This window comes from Ranitomeya variabilis, chromosome 5 (genome assembly GCF_051348905.1).
Source record: "Ranitomeya variabilis isolate aRanVar5 chromosome 5, aRanVar5.hap1, whole genome shotgun sequence".
NCBI lineage: Eukaryota > Metazoa > Chordata > Amphibia > Anura > Dendrobatidae > Ranitomeya > Ranitomeya variabilis.
This window is the reverse complement of record NC_135236.1, coordinates 81,076,149-81,095,243: the sequence shown is the minus strand read 5'-3', so window position 1 is coordinate 81,095,243 and position 19,095 is coordinate 81,076,149. Positions and strand designations below refer to the sequence as shown.

At 42.4% G+C, this 19,095-nt stretch overlaps 1 protein-coding gene across 1 annotated transcript in view; it reads left to right on the top strand.

The window, feature by feature from the left end:
* LOC143774880 (adhesion G protein-coupled receptor E3-like) overlaps window positions 1-19,095 on the top strand; it is a 138,870-nt gene that overhangs the window by 41,918 nt on the left and 77,857 nt on the right. Inside the window, exons 3-6 of the mRNA XM_077262659.1 lie at window positions 3,478-3,657; window positions 10,158-10,253; window positions 14,542-14,670; window positions 16,811-16,894. Coding sequence (XP_077118774.1) covers window positions 3,478-3,657; window positions 10,158-10,253; window positions 14,542-14,670; window positions 16,811-16,894 — 489 coding nt within the window. The remainder of the gene's footprint in view (window positions 1-3,477; window positions 3,658-10,157; window positions 10,254-14,541; window positions 14,671-16,810; window positions 16,895-19,095) is intronic.

Sequence of the window (19,095 nt, the reverse complement as noted above, 5' to 3'; positions counted from 1 at the left end):
GGGCTGAGGAGCTGAAAGTGAGAGGTCGTATAACTGAACTCCTAACAGCCCTATGACGGATTATAGGCCCGTAATACCCATAGTAGGAAAAGAGGAGTAGAGAAAAAGGACATTGTGAGAACCGGGTAGCAATAATCACTACCCATAATAGGCGCAGAGACGGATACCGGATCTGTGGCTATATTCATTATATATAATACAGCAACCGGAAGGACGTGAGGTGATATCAGCTTCACAAGGGTAAGACGCAGCAACAGACACAGAGTTCAGCGGTACTCCCAGAGGGGGTAAGCCGACAAAAAAAAGACTCAGGTTGTCCGTCGAACCAGAGCATAGAAGAGACAGATTGGGCCGGCAGCCAGTTCACATACAGCAGCAGGGCCATACAGAAACTGCGCATAATAAGAGGTGGAAATCCTGACAGGGTCAAAGTAATTTCAGAGTTCTTATACAGACTCCGGTGACAGTGTTGGTCACAAATCCCTTTTTGTTGAAGTAAACTGGTTAAACGTTTCAGCGCCTCAGTCTTTCATTTGGACAATAGCCATCAATCCAGGATCGGGGTCATCACAGCTGAGAGGACCTGCTGCTGATCAAGTAAGTGTCTGTTCCTTCATGATATCCCTTACACTGTGCATCGCCTGAGGCCACAGCACCTGGTCAAGCCACTAGTGACATCCCCCTCAAGAGACGGACCTCATTGATCTGGTGCTGGGTACTTCGGTCTCCCGGGCGTCACACTTGCGAATATGCAACGACATATGCAGAACGGGAGGCATCTGCGCCTGAGTCATGGACATTAGATTAGCAAGCTTGTAGCACAGGGGAAGAGGCAGTAGTGTCACCCACAGACACTGATTGTGGGTCCAGGAGTTTGGCCCTCCTAGTTGGGTGCTTTGATGACATGTGTCTCAGCATGCTGGTGGTGGTCAGGCTGGTAGTGATCAAGCCCATGTTGAGCTTGGTAAGGCACAGATTGAACATGACTGTTTTCATGTCTTCTGCACTTACCGTTAAAGAAGCGCCAGACTGGGTAGCACCTAGCCATTGGCCAGAGATTTGGCCACGCGTGAGTGCTCTGGGGAACAGTTAACAGCCTTCTCTTTTTGGCCACCCACTGCCTCTCACTTTCTGTTGCAGTTCTGAAGATTCCTCCCTCTCTGCTCTGCTGTGATCTCTCTGCATGCCCCTCTGCCAGGTTGGGTCAGTGACCTTCTTCATGCACCACCTAGTCTTTCACTTCCTCACTCATGTCCTCCTTTTTGACTTGTTGACTTAACATTACTTATTGGCAATTGTGCCTCATCATCATCCAACTCTTGTGACAGTAATTACTGTTCCCCACCATCAGGAGATCAGAGTCAAGACTGGCGCAATGCCTCTAATACGCTATCCCTACTCCAGCAGCTAACCCTACAGTAATTGCAGCTAAGGGCAAGATTATAATTTAATGTTTCTTCAGCAGGTACTGTAACACTGTAACACACTGTTCCTTCTCCAGCAGAAACTCTCCCTACACTATTTCCAGGAACAATTTGCTGAAAATGACATAACCGGGTGTTATATAGAGCCGATGGTGCTATGCAGCCTGCCAACCACAGTAATGCCAGTAGCCAACATAGCTACTGTCTTACCGTGATTATCAGCAATCCTTGCATGTTTTGTGGCTGAAAATAAGCTGCAAAAAATGTGGGGTGGGGAATCGAGCATGGATCCTGAGTACTCGAGCATAATGATGCACGATCTAGTACCCAGCAGTGCCAAGCATGCTCGCCCATCACTAGTGAGGTTATGCACTTGGGCAAAGGAAATAAAATGTATAATTATGTGCTCATTTGCATAACACTGGTAAAACCGGCACTGAAAAAGACTTAAGGTACCTTCACACTAGACGATATCGCTAGCGATCCGTGACGTTGCAGCGTCCTGGCTAGCGATATCGTTTAGTTTGACAGGCAGCAGCGATCAGGATCCTGCTGTGATATCGCTGGTCGTTGATTAAAGTTCAGAACTTTATTTGGTCGTCAGACCGGCGTGTATCGTCGTGTTTGACACCAAAAGCAACGATGCTAGCGTTGTTTTACACTGGTAACCAGGGTAAATATCGGGTTACTAAGCGCAGGGCCGTGCTTAGTAACCCGATGTTTACCCTGGTTACCAGTGTAAAATGTAAAAAAACAAACAGTACATACTTACCTTCGCGTCCCCCGGCGTCCGCTTCCTGCACTGACTGAGTGCCGGCCGTAAAGTGAAAGCACAGCACAGCGGTGACGTCACCGCTCTGCTGTTAGGGCCGGCGCTCAGTCAGTGCAGGGAAGCGGACGCCGGGGGACGCGAAGGTGAGTATGTACTGTTTGTTTTTTTACATTTTACGCTGGTAACCAGGGTAAACATCGGGTTACTAAGCGCGGCCCTGCGCTTAGCAACCCGATGTTTACCCTGGTTACCCGGGGACCTCGGCATCGTTGGTCGCTGGAGAGCGGTCTGTGTGACAGCTCTCCAGCGACCAAACAGTGACGCTGCAGCGATCAGCATCGTTGTCTGTATCGCTGCAGCGTCGCTTAATGTGAAGCTACCTTTAGGTGTACGGGTGGACAGCAAACTCTATTTTAGTGTCCAGTGTCAGGCAGCTGCTGCCAAGGCAGGCAAATAAAGTAACGGGATTCATAGACGTTCATGACAAGATCATACTTTTGCCTCTATACAAGTCACTAGTGCTGGCCGCACACTTAGACTACCATACACAATATTGGTTTCCAGTGTATAAGAAGGACAAAGTTGACCTAGTGCGGATGCAGAGAAGAGCGACCAAGATTATTAAGGGAATGGGTGGACTGCAATACCAAGATATATTATTGAACTTGGGGTTATTCAGAGGTCTTTCCAATGATCTTTTTATACTTAGGACTGTGAAACTCGTGCAAGGCGCATAGTGGCATACATCACTATATGCGCCTCACACCAAATCCTGCACCAGCCACTGCAGTAGTAAGATTTGTGGTGTAACGAATGCCACCAATTATCATGAATTTGAAGGAGATCACCAGGCCCTGTCCCAGCTTAGCCCACTTTTTTGGAGCTGGGGTGAATATAACACGAATATGCCAAAAGTCGCACATTTTAGCACAACCTCACATTTGCACAAAAAGTGCAACTTTCCAAAACTTTTTTTTCACCAGAAATCTGGCAAAAATTTGTTAGTGAATGTCCCCCACAGTCGCAATCAGCCTGGTTAGTTTATTTACACCGAATATGACAAGAACCTAGGGGACATGTTCACACCACCAACCATTTTCCCCTGGTCCTATGACAGGTGTTATAGAGGCGGTGTATGATTATAGCGATATATGGGTAATAGTAATATAGAGGTTGATGATATATGTTAGAAATGATATTTTAAATACTGACATTATCTTATGTACCGTATACTTCATCTAGATTTATATATAACACATTGTTGATTTCTCCTTACTGTAGGAATTGCGTACGTGCCCGACAAAGCGATCAATTTTACTATGTGTGATCCAGCACAGGATCAGTGCCCCACTAATTCCTCCTGTGATGAGTCACAGTACGGCTACTACTGTAAATGTAGCCAATATTTCTACAATGAGAAGGACAAGACAAGCATCGTTTACCCGGGTGGAGAGTGTCTCGGTACTGTGCACCAATTTACTTTGTCATTTTTTATTTTATTGTCATTGAATTCTCAGGTTTCTCAGGCACAATCACTTTGTAGTTAGGTGGAACCTCTCTAAAGCTGTAATGGGCCAATACCTACCATGCATAATACTGATAATGCTTTATGTCATAGAGATGTTTTTTGGCCCACCACAAAAGTCACCAGGGTTGCGCGCGACTGCTACCTCTGCAACCCTGGAGCTCTGCTTTGCTAGACAAATTATTAATATAGGTCCTTAGTTTCTTATTAATCTCTAGAAATATTGACAAAAATGCACTCGAAGATGAAAAAGATGGGTCACATTTACTAATCTTATCTATATAACATAAATTTTAAGGCCCACCAAAGACATTAGACTAGTATTTCCAACAGTTCACTGTACAGTGCTACTCACTATTATTGGCATCCCTTTATTTTTTTCATAGACTGTACAATATCTTCAGAAATAAATGGAAATGCACTTTGAGTCATTGTCTTGCTGGAGTACCCATGATCTTTGACTCAAACCAAGTTTTCTTACGCTGGGTAGCACATTTTGCTCTAAAATCTCTGGATAGTTCTTTGATTTCATGATTCCTGTGATACGGTCAAGGCCTCCATTATCAGACACAGCAAAGCAACGCCACAGCATTATGGATCCTCCACCATGCTTAACTGTTGGTACGATGTTCTTTTCCTTATAAGCTTCATTGCATTGTCTGTAAACAAATTGTTGCTTTGCATTGACAAAAAGCTCTATTTTTGTTTCATCTGTCCACACAACATTTTCCCAGAAGGATTGTGGTTTGTCAAGGCACTCTTTGGCAAAGATCAGTCGTTCCTTTTTATGTTCTTTCTTCAGTAATGGTTTCTTCCTTGGACTTTGTCCATAAAGCTATGCTTGGTTTAGTGTGTGGCATATGGTACTTGTTGAAACCATGACCCCAGACTGTTCCAGGTCGGCCTTCAGGTCTTTGGATATTTGATGTGGTGTTTTTTCCACCATTCGAACCAACCTTTGAAGATATCTTTTGTCAATTTTCCTCTTTCCCTCATGTCCAGGGAGATTCATGACGGTTCCATGCTTGGAAAACTTCTTAATAACATTGTGCACTGTTGAAACTGAGATACCAATGTATTGGGAGATGGCTTTATACCCTTTGGAAGTCTTGTGTTTGCCAATATTAGTAGTCTGATGACATCAGTCAGCTCCTTTGTCTTCACCATTGTAATAAAGGAACAGGGCCTACCATGTGGCTTTTTAAAACACTGAAGTCATCATTCATTGGCTAATTCATGTAACATGGGCACCGACAATTAATCACGGGTGATGCTCTTTTGTGATTTACCACAGGCAAGTCAAAATGTGTTTCCATACTAATTTAATGTAAAGATGCCAATACCAGTGTCACAGCAAGCTTCAGGTTTTTCTATTTTTAAATTATATTGTTAATCATTTTCTATTTTGTATTTAACATGAGTGCTCTATACAAAAAAGCTGTTTCACTTGATTAATTTTTTTCAGCAGATATTCCACATTATGTACTTAAACTTCATGGGAGCCAATAATGATGAGCAGGACTATGTATGGAGGCCTCCCAACTCTCCACCGACAGATGATGTTGGGGCATGTCCGAATTTGGGCTTCTGATCCTTTTGTTTGCCCAGCAATAACTCTCTGCCATAGATTTTTGTCAGCAGCTATCTCATAAAGAACATAAGAGCGCTTCGTAAAGTAGACCATTCCTGAATATGGAAGACTCAGGAGAGAGAGCTGTTGATTAAGTAATCACTGTAACAACCTCGGTACTTTTAGATATAATAAAATATAACCTTTATTGAATATTTATTAAAATAAAATAACCGTGTAAACACAAGAGAGCTGTTGGTTCAGCTGACAGCTACAGTATCTATTCCGTATGGAGGGGGTTTAGAGGAGAGAGTCTTAATCCTTTAATGACCGCCGATACGCATTAAAATGGTGGCCGCTAAGTGGCCTTATGTCCTTGTTGCCGTTTTAAAATGGTGATTGGAAAAAAGGCTGTAGCGCCCCCCCAGAGTCGGAAAATCTCTGAGGTTTCAGCTGCTTGAGGTAGCTGAGACCCTGGAGAACATGATCAGGGCCGGATTTTCCGCTGCCCACTGTTAAAATAATTTGTCTCTCTTCTGACATGATATACATGTCAAAGGAGAGAAAAGTGAAGCCCGCTGAAACCCTTTGATACCTCCACCATCCCCGGGCCCTTCTGATCCGTACCCCGGCCCATTTTCCTGGAAAATAAATGGCGGGCACATACGCAGTGCGCCCACCGAAATTTGCCGGCCAGTACTCGGCAGCCAAAGGGATTTTATCCTATTGGTTCCTTTTGATCACTGTGATAGACCCTCTTACAGTGATCAAAAGAAAAAAAATGTAAATCAAATCCCCATTTGTCACCCTCTTAGTTAGATAAAAATTATGAAATACATTTTTTTTATGTTTTCCATTCATTGCAGTTGGAGTTAGGGTTAAGGATGTGTTAGGGTTGGGGTTAGGATTATGGCAAAGTTATGGTTGTTTTAGTGTTGTAGTTAGAATTGGGGGGCTTTCACAAGTAAAAAAAAAAGATGACGATATGATGGCTAGTGTTGAGCGCAAGTGCTCTCTACTCGAGTTTGCATTGGGTGCTCTGGTATGCACAGATTATTGCGGTCTAACAGCCGCAAAACATGTGGGGCGGGGACTCGAGCATGTCACTCGAGCACCTGTGATATTCGGTGCATACCCGAGCACCCGATGCAAATTAGAGTAACGAACACTTGCACTGAACATTAAAGGGCCACTGTCACCCCCTCCGGCCGTTATAAACTAAAAGAGCCACCTTGTGCAGCAGTAATGCTGCAGTCTAACAAGGTGGCTCTTTTAGTTTTTGATTAAGTTATTACCTCAATAAAGCATTTTAAAAATTGGCCACACATACCAGATATTGTACCAGGAGGCGGTCCGCATCGTCCTCTATCAATCTTCCAACTGCCGTCACTCTTCTCTTCAGGGCCGATGGTACCCGCCCCCTCAGCGTTGTTGCTTCTTAAATCCGGCGCCTGCGCTGTCCGTGCCTGCCTGGGGCCTGCGCAGTGTTCATTGTCAGTCACATCTCAGATGCCGGGTGCCTGACTGCGCCTATGCGCGCAGTGCGCCCACCCTGTTCCTGAATCCCCGCCCCGCACTGTGTTATTCATTATGCACAGTGCGGGGCTGGGGTTCCTGGGCATGCGCACTGCGCTTGTCAGACGCTCCCCCGGTCCCCCGCCTTCCAGCGTTGTTCTTTGTGGCTGTTCAAAACGTCGGCAATTAAACAGGTATATTCCGGCAATGCTGGAAGGCGGGGGACCGGGGGAGCGTCTGACAAGCGCAGTGCGCATGCCCAGGAACCCCAGCCCCGCACTGTGCATAATGAATAACACAGTGCGGGGCTGGCATTCCTGGGCATGCGCACTGCGCTGTTCAGGCGCTCCCCCATCTCGGACGCTCCCCCTGCTCCCCCGCCTTCTGGCATTATTTGCGCCTGCCCCAGGCAGGCACGGACAGCGCAGGCGCCGGATTTAAGAAGTAACAGCGCTGAGGGGGCGGGTACCATCGGCCCTGAAGAGAAGAGTGACGGCAGTTGGAAGTTTGATAGAGGACGATTCGGACCGCCTCCTGGTACAATATCTGGTATGTGTGGCCAATTTTTAAAACGCTTTATTGAGGTAATAACTTAATCAAAAACTAAAAGAGCCACCTTGTTAGACTGCAGCATTACTGCTGCACAAGTTGGCTCTTTTAGTTTATAACGGCCGGAGGGGGTGACAGTGGCCCTTTAATGATGACATATTCAATATGACAACCTTATGTTATCAAATTCTTTGTTGTGCCTGTGGGTTTAAAATCCTCATTATATCCTTGGATAAATCATTGAGGGATGCGGATTCCAAAATGGTGTCACTTGTTGGGGGTTTCCACTGTTTAGGTACATCACAGGCTTTCCAAAAGTGATATGGCGAATTTTACATTCAAAATGCCAAATGGCGCTCCTTCTCTTCCGAGTCTTGCCATGCGCCCAAACAGTAGCTTTCCCCCACAAATGGGGCAACACTGTACTCAGGATAAATTGCACAACAAATTTTTGGGGTCTATTTTCTCCGGTTACCCTTGTGAAAATAAAAAAGTTTGGGTCTAAAAAAAATGTATTATGAAAAAAAATTAAATGTTAATTTTTTCCTTCCACATTACTTCAGTTATTGTGAAGCAACTGAAGAGTTAACACACTTCTGGAATGTGGTTTTCATCTCCTTGAGGGTACTACTACTACTAATAATAATCTTTTATTTATATAGCGCCAACGTATTCCGCAGTGCTTTACAGTTTGCACACATTATCATCACTGTCCCCGATGGGGCTAACAATCTAAATTTCCTATCAATATGTCTTTGGAATGTGGGAGGAAACCAGAGAACCTGGAGGAAACTCGCACAAACACGGGGAGAAAATACAAACTCCTTGCAGATGTTGGGTGCTGATGTAAAGTAGACATGTGGAAAATGTTATATATTAACTATTTTGTATGACATAACTCTCTGATTTAACCACTTACCGACATGGGGCATACATTTACGCCAATGTGGGTCTCCCTCCCTTTGATGTGGGCTCTGGCGGTGAGCCCACATCTTTCTGGGGACAAGTCAGCTGTTTTGAACAGCTGACATGTGCTTGCAATAGCCGCGGGTGGAATCGCGATCCACCCACGGCTATTAACCAGTTAAATGCCGCTGTCGATCTCTGACAGCGGCATTTAAATCGTTCTTCCGGACATCGGCCCGGAAATACGCACACCGGTGACCCCCATCACGTGATCGCGGGTCACCGTTGTGTTGGCATGACAACCTGAGGTCTCCTGGAGACCTCTATGGTTGTCAGTGCCGGTTTGCTGTGAGCGCCACCCAGTGGTCGTGGTAGTAAGTCAGTAAATCTGCTATATAGAGGCGATCTGAACATCGCCTCCATGTAGCAGAGCAGATCAGGCTATGGCAGCTTCTAGTCTCCTATGGAGATTATTGAAGCATGCCAAAAGTAAAAAAAAAAAAAAAAAGTTTTTAAAACTATAAAAAACAAATATAAAAGTTCAAATCACCCCCTTTCGCCCCATTCAAAATAAAACAATAAAAATTAAATCAAACATACACATATTTGGTATCACTGAGTTCAGAATCGCCTTATATATCAATAAAAAAAGGATTAATCTGATCGCTAAATGGCACAGCGAGAAGAAAAGTCAAAACACAAAAATTAAGTATTTTTGGTCACCGTGACATTAAATTAAAATGCACTAACGGGCGATCAAAAAATCGTATCTGCACCAAAATGGCATCATTAAAAATGTCAGCTCAGCACTCAAAAAATAAGCCCTCACCCAACCCGAGATCACGGAAAATGGCGCAATTTTTTTTTTTTTTTTTTTTACAAAGTTTGGAATTTTTTTTCACCACTTAAAAATAAACCTATAAAAAAATAACCTAGACATGTTTGGTGTTTATGAACTCATAATGACCTGGAGAATCATAATGGCAGGTCAGTTTTAGCATTTTGTGAACCTGGTAAAGAAGCCAAACAAAAAACAAGTGTGGGATTGCACTTTTTTGCAATTTCATCACACTTGGATTTTTTTTCCCATTTTCTAGTACATGGTAAAACCAATGGTGTAGTTCAAAAGTACAACTCGTCCTGCAAAAAACAAGCCCTCACATGGCCATATTTCCAGAAAAATAAAAAAAGTTATGGCTCCGGGAAGAAGGGGAGCGAAAAATTAAAAACGAAAACTCAAAACCGAAAAAAGCTCCGGGGGTTAAGGGGTTAAAGACATAAAAATAAAAAAATTGAAAATTGCTAAATTTTCTAAAGGTTTGCCAAATTTCCATTTTTTTCACAAATAAACGCAAGTCATATCGAAGAAATGTTTCCACTATTGTGAAGAACAATTTGTCATGAAAAAAGTCTCAGAATCAGTGGGATCCGTTGAAGTGTTCCAGAGTTATTACCACATAAAGAGACACTGGTCAGAATTGTAAAATTTTGCTTGGTCATTAAGGTCAAAAGGGGTTAAATGAGCCAAATAAACCAGTACGTAGGTCAAACTAGATTATACTTTTGGTGCATATTTAGAAACTTTTATCTAACTTTTCACCACTTCTTGGTTGGTTTTATAATGAGGTTTCCACTTCCTATTAAATGACATTATATAGTCCATCAGGAGATACAGATGAAGAACAAAGTTCTTTGAATAGGAGCACCGCTTGTAGGGATCCTCGCTTTCTGGTAGCAGTACACGCAGAAAACAGCCTTTTCTCCTGCATCAAAACCCCCCCAAAACAGTCCATATAGTAGTACAATGTCCACCAATGCGGGCTCCCCCGTTTTTCAATGTCGATAATCCTATAACCTGTTTTTATACTCTCACTGAACCATATGTTCACCCTCCAGGGTTCTGTGACAAGAACGGAAATATTTCCCCATGTGCCTGTCGTGAAGATGAATTATTTGCCAGGTTAAATGACAAAGGGCTCTATGCATGTACAGGTAAGAATCCTGCCATCATGTTATACTAATATTTAGGCTGGCTTCACAGGTCCAATAATCATGGTCCAAGAACGGGCCACTAGTCACGAGCGAGTGTACTGTTGCTCGGGTTTTCCTGAGCAAGCTCGGGTGGTCTCCGAGTATTTATGACTGCTCGGAGATTAAGTTTTTGTTGACACAGCTGCATGATTTACGGCTGCTAGCCAGCTTGAGTACATGTGGGGGTTGCCTGGTTGCTAGGGAATCCCCACATGTATTCAAGCTGTCTATCAGCTGTAAATCATGCAGCTGTGTCAACAAAAATTAATTCTCCGAGCACTTACAAATACTCGGTGACCACCTGAGCGTGCTCAGGAAAACCCGAGCAACGAGTATACTCGCTCATCACTACAGACCAACACTAACAGCGGGTCTTTTAATTTAAATGATTTTTATTAATCTTTCATTTAAACAGTTTAAAAGGTTGTAGAGTACAGAAATAAATAGGGGGTAAGGGGTGAGGTACACGGGGAAGAAGGGGGAAGGGGACAGATCGTTGCATTTAACACAAGAGATAGTCCATACAAACATCTAGTGATTCTACTGTATATTGGAATCTCCAGTTAACTCAAGGTGAGATATTTAATGCCACACGGATTGAGGGGTTACACTGGCGGTCCATCCAAGGGGCCCATATGCTGAAGAATTGTTCAGATCTATCGGTTCCTGGATCTTCTATGAGTTCATACAACATTAATGTGTTTTCTATATATAATCTCAGGCTAGGATAGTTTTGAAGTCTTCCACTTAGAAATGGTATGTATCTCTGAGGCCACAATTATAAAATTAATTAGCCTATTTGTTTAATTATTAGTACCCTTCAGATTATTCCCCAAGAGTAAGATTGCAAAGTCAAGTTGCAATGATTTATTTTATATATTATTACCGTAATTAAGGTAATGATTTTTTGCCAGAAAGTTTTCACATGTGGACAGGACCACCAAATATGCTCTATATCGCCTGGTATATTACATAGAGATGAGAGAATATGTATGGAAAACGATCGCCAAACTTAAATTCGGCTCAAATATGGTACATTCGGATTCGTGATTGGTAACACTAGCATTTTTCTTAAAAAAGTCAGTATAATTCGGCAAAAGATAGAATAAAAGCCGGCAATTCATGTGCCGCGTTCAGTAAAATCACAGCGTGACAGGTTAGAATACAATAGATAGAATAGATATATACACGTAGGATACACACACACACACACACACACATATATATATATATATATATATATATATATATATATATATAAAAATTGGAACAGCATCAAATTACTACCTTACAAGGCATGCAGAGCTCTTCCGACCAGCAATCCAATGGTCAAAAAGTAATAAACTCAAAAAAAGGAAAAGCAGCACAAAATAATTGAAAAAGGCTTGACAAAGGATAACACATCCGAAACGTTGCCACGCCGTTCAGGCATTAAAGTTCACTTTTTTTCAATTATTTTGTGCTGCTTTTCCTTTTTTTGAGTATATATATTTATATATATATATATATATATATATATATATATATATATATATATATATATATATATCTCAGTGACAAACACATACATATATATACAGTATATATATATATATGTATATATATTACATAGATAGAAGAAAAGCCGGCAATTCAACTGCCGCGTAGTGTAAAATCACTGCAGTAGCCGACAGCATAGAAGAGATGGATTACATACAGTAAATACATATAGAATAGATATATAGATGCCAGTGACAAATACAATTAGTACCGTGTGTGTGCAGCTTACTGTACATGTATTTAATTGTTAAAAGACTATTTTTCAGAAAAAAAATGTTGTGGGCTCCTGCGTAATTTTCGTAACTAGCAGAAGGAAAGCCGATGGCTGGGGGCCAATGTTTATAGCCTGGGAAGGAGTTAATACTCATGGAGCTTCCCAGGCTATTAATATCAGCTCACAGCTGTATACTTAGCCTTTACTGGCTATTAAAATGGGGGACTCTAAGAAAAATGACGTAGGGTCCCCCTATAATTAATAACCAGCAAAGGCTATGAAGACAGCTGTGGACTGATATTAATAGCCTAGGAAGGGGCCATGGATACTGTCCCCGCCAGGCTAAAAGCATCAGCTCTCAGCCGCCCCATAAAAGGCGCATCTCTAAGATGAGCCAATTCTGGCACTTAGCCTCGCTTTTCCCATTGCCCTTTAGCTGTGGCAAGTGGGGTGATAATTGGGGGGGGGGTTGATGTCACCTTTGTATTGTCAGATGACATCAAGCCCCAAGGTTAGTAATGGAGAGGCGTCAATAAGACGCCCCCATTACTAACCCCATAGTCACATTGTATGAAAACAATGGGGCGGCTGCGAGCTGCTATTTTTAGGCTGGGGGGGCAATATCCATGGCCCCTTACCAGCCTGAGAATACAAGCCTCCAGCTGTGAGCTTTAGCAAGGGTAGATGTCAAAAATGGGGGCCACCTCATGTCGTTTTTTTAATTATTCACTTAAATAATTTAAAAATATGGCTTGGGGACCCCTATATTCTTGACAATCATCCTTGCTGAAGCTGACAGCTGAGGGTTGCAGCCCCCAGCTATGATTTTTTCCTGGCTGGTTATCAAAAATACAGGGGAACCCAAGCAGGGTTTTATTTTTAAATTATTTATTTACAGTTCAGGAGCGGCTGATGAATACTCCCATCAGTTGCTCCTGCTCTCACTGCTATTAGCGGCAGCAGGTGTCAGCTGATGGGAGCAGTAGTCTCATCTGCTGACACCAGTGACCGGAGGTAAACTTCATACCTCTGATCCCAGCTGAGCACTCACGCTGTCTTCTGACAGCGTGGGAACTGTGGCTCTCTGACTGGCGGGGATGATTTCACCGCCGATCAGGAGTGCTACACCAGTGTTTCCCTCACTGTCACACAGCATTTCAAACACTGGCTTTTGTGCTGTGTATGTTCGGCTATATTCGGAGATTAAATCTGCTAATTTTGAAAATTCGGCGATCGCAAGCTGAACCGACTATTGAAATACTCGCTCATTTCTAATATTACATCCCCTAAAGCATCTGTCTGAAGTATTAGGGTATATCTTATGGAGTTTGATGGGGACACTAGGTAATACAAAACCCAGCTCTTCTTCCCATTGAGTCATGTATTCCATTTTCTTGTTCTTAGATGGAGCGTTAAATATAGCGTAAAGTAGTGAGGTAGTCCCACATGCAAAAGAGTTATAAAGGCATTTTAGTTTGAAAGTTGTAAAGATAGGTGTATTCAAGTCACCCGAGTTTTTGGGGGTGAAATGTAAAACTTGGTTGATGTGCATCAATTCTGTCAAGGGTGGGTTGTATTTTTGAATGAACTCTGGCCTAGTCATAACAGTATTAGCTGGTGATCAGAGATGTTTCAAGACAGTAATCTTTTTAGATAACCACAACTTGAAAGAATTGACTTCTAGGCCAGGAGCAAAACATAGGATTTGTAAAGTAGAGATAATAGTGGGGAGGGATGCGATCGTAATTGAAAATGGAACCTCAGTTTTTTCCTTAAAGACAGCGTGTGGTGGGTATATGGGGCTACCCTTGCCATGTTAGGATATATTGGGTTTGCTGACCACAAAAGCCCTGTAGCAGAAAATGGAGATTCTGAATTTACCCATCTGGGCACATTGGCGGTGGAGGAGACTGTTGTCAGTTGAGCCATTTGAGCTGCTTAGTATACGGCAGGTCTTTTAACCAAAATTGAATAGCCTCTCAATTTTGTCTAAATATGACGATGCCCAACACGAAAAACCTTGGTTTAGTGGAACAATAAACCTTTCATTCTTTGGACTACATGTTTTCAATACCCCCCATTTTTGGGTTTTCTAATTTAATTTTTCACAAGTTTTTAAAACTTTGTTAAAAAACACGGATATCTGTTTCTGCTTATTTTAGTTGGGCTCTGTGCCCCCTTTACATTATTAGATAATTTATTGCATCTCTAATTGAATGAAACAATCATTAGCATTCACCGGTGATGAATGCTCAGTCTCTTGGGAGCACGCCATGGGAATCATTATGGGGCCACGTGTATGAATGTCTGTCAGCCATGCCCAGTTTAGGAAACTCTTATTGTTGCAGACGAGGAACCTAGAGGAATGGCGGCTCTAAATGTGCACAAAGCTTAGCATTGGGTATTTGGAAAATCCCTTTAAAGGGAACGTGTCAGGTGAGACAGATTAACTCTGAGTCTGTCCAAAATTAATTTTAATGTAATTGTTTCTGGCAGATAAATGCAGGAATGACTCCGATTGTCCTGCTCGAGCCTCTTGTCATTCACAAGCCTGCCACTGCAAAGATATTTGCTCACAACAAATTAACTGTGTTACTCTAGTGAAACTGAATGGAGTATGCGCAGGTAAGAAAACTGTTTACATTAAAGGTATTTACTGGGATTCAGGGATTTTCTCTTGATGTTCTGTCTTTAGTATAGTCCATCAATGTATGACCCAGGCCCCCCACAAATCAAGAGAATCAATGGGCCGCAGTGTGCGTTCGAGTGCTGAGACTCCTTTATTGTGCTCCATGGTGGGATTGTGCCACAAAAGATCATGCATTATTGGCTATGCTAAGAAACGTACTTAAAAAACATTTCTTAAATTGTCTTCATCAGTCCCAAGTACCACCACTAGTCCATTGCTGACATCATATAGGACCACGGGAGGCGTGCGCACAGTAATTCCGACAACAGAACCAGGTGAGTATTGCAAAAGAGTCATCAACTTAGTTTGAGATGTTCGTCATTACCTTGAATTTTGAAGATTTCGTTGGTGAGATTCCAAATACCATATGAGTTTAGGAGTTTAGAATTTCTTGGATTTTACTTAAATTGGAATTATTTCTTGGATTTTACTTAAATGGGAATTTGATATACCTACCTTTATGATAAATCACAAATCATCAAATCGGTGGAGGTCCGAGACCCAGCACTCGCACCATTCAGCTGTTAATAGCTCCAATGGCTGCCAGATATAAACATTGAGCAGTGCTGCAGTGCACGGCTCCAATCAATATGCAGCAGATACTACTGTGTACTGCAGAACAGCTTCTATTCAGCAGCGACTGACTATTACATGTTGAATGGAGCTTCGCAGTTCAGTGTTTCCATCCGGCCATCACCGGGGCTATAAACAGCTGGATGGTGTGAGTGTTGGGTATCAGAACCACAGCGATCTGTTCACATATCATAAGGGTAGGTCCTCCATATCAAAAGCCCAGAATACCCCTATAATATTAAAAAATCATATAATTTCCCTTTTTATTTCTAATCTAACTGAACATACCAACCTATGCTGATTTTTGTAGTGCATTATCAGCTATCATTAATAACATAATGACATTGTCAATAATAATAAAAATAATTATTGTCCTTTCTAGAAGGGGTTACATGTCAAATGGAAAAGAAAATGCTATACTCCACTGCTAGTCATATTATCCGGTAATAAAATACTGTTAAATGTGGCATTAGAACAAATTCAGCACCATTTCTCCTTGAATTAAATACTGTAAAGGGATCGTTTCTCTGAAACAGTGCCAATCTTGTCAATGGACTGTGTCTGGTATGGCAGTTTAGTCATGTAAGAATCTGCCTGTTTTTCACACAAACAGAACTCAATTTTTCATTTGTCTAATTGTCAATCTGCTGCCATAGTCATTATTTATTGTCATGGCCAACAGACCTTCTTTTGGTTCACTCAAGTGTAGTTGAACAGGTGACATCAAACCTTTTTCTTAGCTAGAGGGAACCTTGGATGTTTATCTCCTTGCCCCTAGAGGACTATCTTTCCTAAGATGACTGCTGACACCAAGATCTGGGCTTCGTCCTTGGATTATGGAAAAAAAAATTGCCAGCCTTGACTCTGGGACATCTTGTATCTCTTCAATGGAATTTTTGTGGATGGTTAAATGAGAACACTCCCACCTGTCAATAAGTGGAGATTTCTAGACGTCAATTGAACTTTATTTTTATATTTTTCCTGTGGAAACTAATTTGGTGTACATTTTTTATTGGGAAGATTGGGAAGTTAATGGTAAACATGGCATATGGGGTATCAAAACTTGATTTCCTTAGATTTTATTAAAACATCTTCTCCATCATCAGCCCCAATCTCTACCACAGATCCTTTGCTAACACCGAGTGTGAATATGGGAACATCTACAACAGTGTACACTCATCAGAATTTCAGAGAAGCAACCCACCATAACCCATTAACCACATCAGCAATACAGATACCAGTAACATCACACATCATGCCTCCAAAAACCACAGAAGAACAAGGAACTCCAACACCACCAGGTGGGATTTTCTCTTGATGTTCTGTCTTTAGTATAGTCCATCAATGTATGACCTAGGCCCCCCACCAACCAAGAGAACCAATGGACCGCAGTTTGCATTCGAGTGCTGAGACTCCTTTATTGTGCTCAATGGTGGGATTGTGCCACAAAAGATCATGCTAAGAAACGTACTTAAAAAACATTTCTTAAATTGTCTTCATCAGCCCCAAGTACCACCACTAGTCCATTGCTGACATCATATAGGACCATGGGAGGTGTGCGTACAGTAATTCCGACAACACAACCAGGTGAGTATTGCAAAAGAGTCATCAACTTAGTTTGAGATGTTCGTCATTGCCTTGAATTTTGAAGATTTCGTTGGTGAGATTTCAAATACCATATGAGTTTAGGAGTTTAGGATTTCTTGGATTTTACTTAAATGGGAATTTGATATACCTACCTTTATGATAAATCACATATTATCAGATCGGTGGGGGTCCGAGACCCAGCACTCGCACCATTCAGCTGTTTATATCTGGCCGCCATTGGTGCTATTAACATTGAGCAGTGCTGCAGTGCACAGCTCCATTCAATATACAGCAGACACTACTGTGTACTGCAGAACAGCTTCTATTCAGCAGCGACTGACTATTACATGTTGAATGGAGCTTCGCAGTTCAGTGTTTCCATCCGGCCATCACCGGAGCTATAAACAGCTGGATGGTGCGAGTGTTGGGTATCAGAACCACAGCGATCTGTTCACATATCATAAGGGTAGGTCCTCCATATCAAAAGCCCAGAATACCCCTATAATATTAAAAAATCATATTATTATTATTATTATTATTATTATTTATTGTTATAGCGCCATTTATTCCATGGCGCTTTACATGTGAGGAGTTGTATACATAATAAAAACAAGTACAATAATCTTAAACAATACAAGTCATAACTGGTACAGGAGGAGAGGACCCTGCCCGCGAAGGCTCACAATCTACAAGGGATGGGTGAGGATACAGTAGGTGAGGGTAGAGCTGGTCATGCAGCGGTTTGGTTAATCGGTGGTTACTGCAGGTTGTAGGCTTGTCGGAAGAGGTGGGTCTTCAGGTTCTTTTTGAAGATTTCGATGGTAGGCAAGAGTCTGATGTGTTGTGGTAGAGGGTTCCAGAGTAGGGGTGATACGCGAGAGAAATCTTGTATACGATTGTGGGAAGAGGAGATAAGAGGGGAGTAGAGAAGGAGATCTTGTGAGGATCGGAGGTTGCGTGCAGGTAGGTACCAGGAGACGAGGTCACAGATGTATGGAGGAGACAGGCTGTGGATGGCTTTGTACGTCATGGTTAGGGTTTTGTACTGGAGTCTCTGGGCAATGGGGAGCCAGTGAAGGGATTGACAGAGGGGAGAGGCTGGGAAATAGCGGGGGGACAGGTGGATTAGTCGGGCAGCAGAGTTTAGAATAGATTGGAGGGGTGCAAGAGTGTTCGAGGGGAGGCCACAAAGCAGGAGGTTGCAGTAGTCAAGGCGAGAGATGATGGGGGCATGGACTAGGGTTTTTGCAGATTCTTGGTTGAGGAATGAATGGATTCGTGAAATATTTTTGAGTTGAAGTCGGCAGGAAGTGGAAAGGGTTTGGATATGTGGTTTGAAGGAGAGATCAGCGTCAAGGATTACCCCGAGGCAGCGAGCTTGTGGGACTGGGGAGAGTAGGCAGCCATTTACTGTAATGATTAGGTTCGTTGGGGGGGTCGCGTGAGATGGGGGAAAGATGATGAATTCTGTTTTGTCCATGTTATGTTTCAGAAATCTAGTGGAGAAGAAGGATGAAATAGTGGACAGACATTGAGGGATTCTGGTTAGTAGGGAGGTGATATCTGGTCCAGAGATGTAGATCTGTGTGTCATCAGCATAGAGGTGATACTGAAAGCCATGAGATTCTATGTGCTGTCCCAGGCCAAAGGTGTAAATGGAGAAGAGCAGGGGCCCAAGGACTGAACCTTGTGGGACTCCGACAGATAGGAGGCGAGGAGAGGAGGTGGTGTGTGAGTGGGAGACGCTGAATATAATTTCCCTTTTTATTTCTAATCTAACTGAACATACCTACCTATGCTGATTTTTGTAGTGCATTATCCGCTATCATTAATAACATAATGACATTGTCAATAATAAAAAAAATAATTATTGGCCTTTCTAGAAGGGGTTACATGTCAAATGGAAAAGAAAATGGTATACTCCACTGCTAGTCATATTATCCGGTAATAAAATACTGTTAAATGTGGCATTAGAACAAATTCAGCACCATTGCTCCTTGAATTAAATACTGTAAAGGGATCGTTTCTCTGAAACAGTGCCAATCTTGTCAATGGACTGTGTCTGGTATTGCAGTTTAGTCATGTAAGAATCTGCCTATTTTTCACACAAACAGAACTCAATTTTTCATTTGTCTAATTGTCAATCTGCTGCCATAGTCATTATTTATTGTCATGGCCAACAGACCTTTTTTTGGTTCACT